The sequence below is a fragment of the Lygodium microphyllum genome, chromosome 16 (assembly GCF_053477565.2).
Source record: "Lygodium microphyllum isolate KBCC chromosome 16, Lygodium_microphyllum_v1.1.10, whole genome shotgun sequence".
In the NCBI taxonomy this organism is placed as follows: domain Eukaryota; kingdom Viridiplantae; phylum Streptophyta; class Polypodiopsida; order Schizaeales; family Lygodiaceae; genus Lygodium; species Lygodium microphyllum.
The window spans coordinates 50,974,455-50,979,712 of NC_141150.1; the positions used below are offsets into that span (position 1 = coordinate 50,974,455).

General features: G+C 41.0%; 1 protein-coding gene across 1 annotated transcript; it reads left to right on the forward strand.

Moving 5' to 3' along the window:
* The first annotated feature begins 1,867 nt into the window (after positions 1 to 1,867).
* LOC148022804 (expansin-B16-like) lies at positions 1,868 to 4,956 on the forward strand. Its single transcript, XM_087695726.1, has 5 exons — positions 1,868 to 2,494; positions 2,927 to 3,036; positions 3,224 to 3,423; positions 3,937 to 4,066; positions 4,273 to 4,956. The coding sequence occupies exons 1-5, from the start codon at positions 2,188 to 2,190 to the stop codon at positions 4,465 to 4,467; spliced, it is 942 nt and encodes a 313-aa protein (XP_087551852.1). The 5' UTR covers positions 1,868 to 2,187; the 3' UTR covers positions 4,468 to 4,956.
* The last annotated feature ends 302 nt before the right edge of the window (positions 4,957 to 5,258 follow it).

Consider the following 5,258-nt stretch of genomic DNA (forward strand, 5'->3'; position numbering starts at 1 on the left):
TAGCATTACTTTTGAGCATATCTAAGGTAATCCTTCATGATGAAGTGGGTCCCCATATAATGAGTAACTTCCATGGAAAGATGGGACACATGGAAAAGCAACTTGCCTAGAGCTTGCTTATAAAAGTGTGCCAACTTGCCTATAAAAGTTTGCCTAGAACTTGCCTATAAAAGTTGGGGAACATGATGCTACATTGAAAACCCTTAACATGGAGCCAATCTTTTCTACAAAAGAAGTAGATTCCCTATTTCTGGGTGATTAAGAGAGCCAAAAAATTTTATAATCTCCTCTTATATATGCACTAATCATTGAGTCATGACGTGAGAACATAATGAGTTGAATAGCTAACCTTAAAATATTTTTGGAAGTGGTGCTCAATAGTCTATGAAGACCACATGTAATACAACACTTGTCATGTATTGAAGCAATTGGTGGCATCTTATGAGCATAGAAAGATCAACTTTTTTCTTAGTTGTTCCAACAATTTTGCTTTTGTATATTGATGGAAAAGTGAGAGAAAGTACCGGCGTAAGAGGGGCATACAATTGTACTAGCTTGTATGATAGGATATACTACATGATTAACCTTGAAAATTAGGGTCACTTATTGCTAGATCAATAAGATCAATGAGCTTCTTGAAGAGAGTTTTGTGATCTATGGTGCTTGTTGTTTCTTTGGATAGAGCCCATCTTATGTTGTTTGGAGAGGGAAACTCAACCTTTGGCTAAGGTGATAGCTAACAACTATTAAAGAGTGTTTCACCTTATGTGATGGCCTTGTTCCATTGTTATCAAATTCACCTCACTTTTTAAAGGAATGTCGCTTCATATTTGATGCCTAAGGGTTAATTGTCACTACCAAGTAGCCCTTAAATCTTGTAAAATTTCCTAGCAGAAAACTTCATCACACTTTGTAGTTTGTCTTTAGGATGCATAGCAAGTTTGGTATTTCTTCATTGATATAATAATTGGGGTTAGACATAGAGTCACAAAGTTATTACAAGAGAAAGTTAGTGAGAGGGGGAGAGAGAGACAAAGGGTGTGAGACTCCATGGTGTGTGAGAGTATATTTAGACTTGGGACACACCTAGGTGAATTTTATTTCCACAAGTTTGTGTAATCAAGTTTAATAACATGTGGATGATTTACTTAACCACTCCTAACCTATGTGTTAGAACTTTTGGGAGTTCATGGAGTACCTCCAAAAAAGTTGGAGGTATTCAACTAGAGTTCAAAAAACATGGCATTTATCTATTGATATACGTTGTGTTCTCTCTCTTAAGGTATCCTTTATTTTACCTCTCTCTCTCTCTCTCTCTTTTCTAAACGACTGTCTCTCTCCTCATATAGTATCCCCCTCCCAGCTCATGGAGGCAGGGTCCAGGCCAAGTTTTGTCATGTGTGGTTGTGCACTTTTACTTGCGGTTTCTAAACACCCAAGTCAATGGATTTGGGCATGATGCGACTCTTATTCAAGAAGTAACAAATACAATTATCTAGCATTGAAAAATAGAATGTGTGTGAAAGGATTGCTGCAAGCGGGGCTCGAAAAAAACATGGGTATAGTGTAATCCCACCTTCAAATTTTGAAATTTACTTTAAAAAATAAATTCTGAAGGTAAGAAAACCTATAAATCTTGGAAAAGGTTTAGTGTATTTTTCCCTCAATACATCTAAATTTTGGCAAAAACCTATTAACTTCCCCACTTGAAAGTTTTCCGAGTATTTGGACAAAGGATTTATCTGGAGTAGTGGCTGCAAGTGAGCAGTGGCTGCAAGTTCTTCAAGTGCCCTATGTATCAATCAAACTTATGAGAGGTATGACTGCATGTTTAATTGCTAGTCTTTGTACTAACGAGCCTAACAGTTCGTAGTACGCACTAGTGCGCAGCACGTTTAGTGCACAGGCAGGCCTGACTCCTGAGAGGAGATGGAGCTTGCTTTGACAATAAAAGCCTCTTTGAAAGGGAGACAAGGGGCCTTTTGGTGTTGTAAAGCACAGCTAAAAACAATTGTCTTCACCGGTGGATGGTAAAACTTCCTCGGGTAGTTATAGATATAAGAGGAGAGGGGCTGGAGCCTCAGAGGAATCAGTTGCTGGCTCTCTCTCTCTCCCTCTCTACGCTCTCTGAGCTCTTCTCTCTCAGTATTGCAGCTGAGTGTGACAGCCTGAGAGAGAGAGAGAGAGATGGGGCAGCTGCCACTAACTCTAGTGAGGCTAGTGTATCATCTAGCTGCCGCTCTAGTGCTGGTTCACAACTGTGTAGCTAAAGCTGGCTACAGCTATGGCAACGAGCCTTACCATTCTAACCATCCTTACCACCATAATTATCGTCCTAACCATCATTATCATCATACCAGGCCAATTGGAGGAGGTCACCACCATCATCGTGGCAGCAGCAGCAACAACAACCACAACAACAACAATCCCAACAGCCAATGGTTGCCTGCCACTGCCACATGGTATGGCAGCGCCAATGGGGCAGGCTCCGATGGTAAGTAACGGAGCACCCATAACAATAACATATTATCCTGAGGCTCGCATTACTATAGGATTTTAGCAGTGTTTTTCCTTGTGTTCAATGCTATCAATCTCCATTAATGTGATTAAACAATTAAACAAATTGTACTCACATTACTATCGGATTTTAGCAGTGTTTTTTCTTGGGTTCAATGCCATTAATCTCTATTAATAGCAGTGTTTTTTCTTGGGCTCAATGCCATTAATCTCTATTAATAGCAGTGTTTTTTCTTTCCCAGTAGCGTAGATTTAGCAGTGCTTTTTTCATTGATTTAATCACATCGATCTCAGATTTGGCAGTGTTTTTGCTTATACTCAATTGGAATATAACATATATTACCGGATGTCCCAGTGATTTCCCTTATGTATTAACGTGACTAATCCTCGCATTAACCGATGTGATTAGGGGGTGCTTGTGGATATGGCAGCGTTGCGCACACTGCCTACGGGTCCAATGTGGGTGCCGGTAGCCCTGTCCTCTTCAGAAACGGAAGGGGCTGCGGGGCTTGCTATCAGGTAACTAAAGTGACTTAATCCTTGTTTGATTATGTACATGATTAATTAATCATGTACTTAATCCTTGTTTGATTATGTACATGATTAATTAATCATGTACATGACAAGAGTCTAATTATGTATATGATGAGAGTAGTGTGACCTTGTTCATTGGAAGATGATTCTGGTTGTCGTGACATGATGTTAGGTTAAGTGCTTGGTGGGCGGGGGCCTATGCTCTAACAACCCTGTGACCATTGTCATCATTGACGAGTGCCCGGGCGGCTATTGTGCCTTCGGGCGCACCCATTTCGACATGAGTGGCACTGCCTTTGGTCATATGGCCTCTGGCTCGGGCACCACCCCCCAACTCCTCAATGCTGGAGTTGTCCAAGTCCTCTATCGACGGTAATTTTAAAGAAACACATGTCCCACTCCTCCCAACACAATTTCCATTGCTTCACAAACAAGAAAATAAAATACCATAACATCATAATGGTTATTCTATACCATCATAAATGTCATCATCATCATCATGATACTATTGTCATTGTCCTCGTTATAATTTTGCCATGATACTATCATCATTTTGATCACTGTCATCATCATGGGTCCTCTAAAGCTCTTATCAACATAAGTAAATGAACTTGCACCTTTCACATAAGTGAAGCAACCCACTATCTTGACACATATGAAATTCCAACAACCCCCCCCCCCCCATATACACACACACACACACACACATGCGTGTGGACATTACACCTATGACATCCACCATCACAAGTATTGGCTTTTACCTAGTTGGTTAGGGGTTGTGGTTAGGTTAAGTTGTAGAATATAAGGATCAACCAATATTTGAGATATTATTTATATTTATGATTGAAGCCTTGCACATACATGCTTACATGAGATCCTGTGCAGTGTGCCGTGTAGCTATCGTGGGACTCGCCTTGCATTTCAAGTAAATGAAGGAGCCACTAGCTATTGGTTCTCTATGCTAGTAAGATATGAGGATGGGGATGGTGATCTTTCTACAGTACAACTAATGCAGGTGCTAGTGAAAACCTTTTTGCAAATTAGTTTGTACTTGTATATGCTACATTGAGGTTACAAATAGAAGCAATACCATCACAAGACAAGCTTAAGATATGAAAGTTGGCTTGATCTTCTTTATCCCATTGCATATATCCCATGGCTACATTACAAATTGTACCATTAACCAACTTTCTTTCTCCTGTACAAAAATATATATTACAGGGGGATTCAAGTACATGGGAACAAATGGAGCAATTATGGGGAGCCTATTGGTGTCTTAATGCAGGCCCATTGCGAGCACCATTCTCCATCCGCCTCACGTCCTCCTCCGGCTCTACCTTGACAGCCTATGATGCCATCCCAGCTAATTGGTCTCCAGGAAGTATATACACGGCCAATGTCAACTTCCCCAGCTAGACATTATTGAACTTGCCCTCGACCCCCAATGCAAAACCACCCCCCGAATGTCAACTCTTCCCAAGTTAGCCATTATTGAACTGTGTCTCCCACCATGTATGTGTGTTTCACATTGTGTACCTCATTGTTAGTGATAGCTCCCCTTAGACCATTGGACCCAAGGAGAGTGGTGTCCCGCCTTTGTAATCCAAAAGACCAAAGGATAGAGGACGTTGTTCTCTCTCTCTCTCTCTCTCTCTCTCAAACTGGTTATCATTGGTACCCATCCAAAAGCCCTTGGGAACCAGCTTTTTGTAAAGACATGAATGCTGAAGGAGTTTCACCATCTCTTTGTCAGTTGTTTTCTACACTGCCTTGTGCTGTACAAGCTTCCCCCTCCTCAAAAAGCTTACAACGGTAACTAACTTGTCGTGTGAAAATTGACTCTGTGTCGGCCGTTCACACAACGGCTTTCACTCTTTCACCTCAAACGGCCTCTACTCCCTACGCAAAGTTCCCCTTCCGCAAAAGCGATATCGGCCCATTATTTGGGCCTCTACCGATGTGACCCTTTAAACAATAAAGAAGAAAAGGAAGATGCTCGGAATGTTGCTTACCTGCCAAATTCCAATCCACGATTTGTGGGGAAACCTGTCACATTTTACTATGTCGCCAGGTCACTTTTCCCCAAGAAGCCTGCTTTTTACATGCGAAACGATTTTGTATTCATTGCATAATAGTGAACAAGATTTGAGCATTAGCAACTAAAGGTAGTAGAAGGTAGGAATAGTAATACCAAAACCTTAGGAATA

What these genes read in the sequence shown, in the direction of transcription:
- LOC148022804 (XM_087695726.1), top strand. Translation starts at nt 2,188, where the DNA reads ATGGGGCAGCTGCCACTAACTCTAGTGAGGCTAGTGTATCATCTAGCT. An exon ending in GTCCAAGTCCTCTATCGACG is followed by an intron (nt 3,424 to 3,936) that starts GTAATTTTAAAG and finishes GATCCTGTGCAG; the next exon opens with TGTGCCGTGTAGCTATCGTG. An exon ending in CTACAGTACAACTAATGCAG is followed by an intron (nt 4,067 to 4,272) that starts GTGCTAGTGAAA and finishes TATATATTACAG; the next exon opens with GGGGATTCAAGTACATGGGA.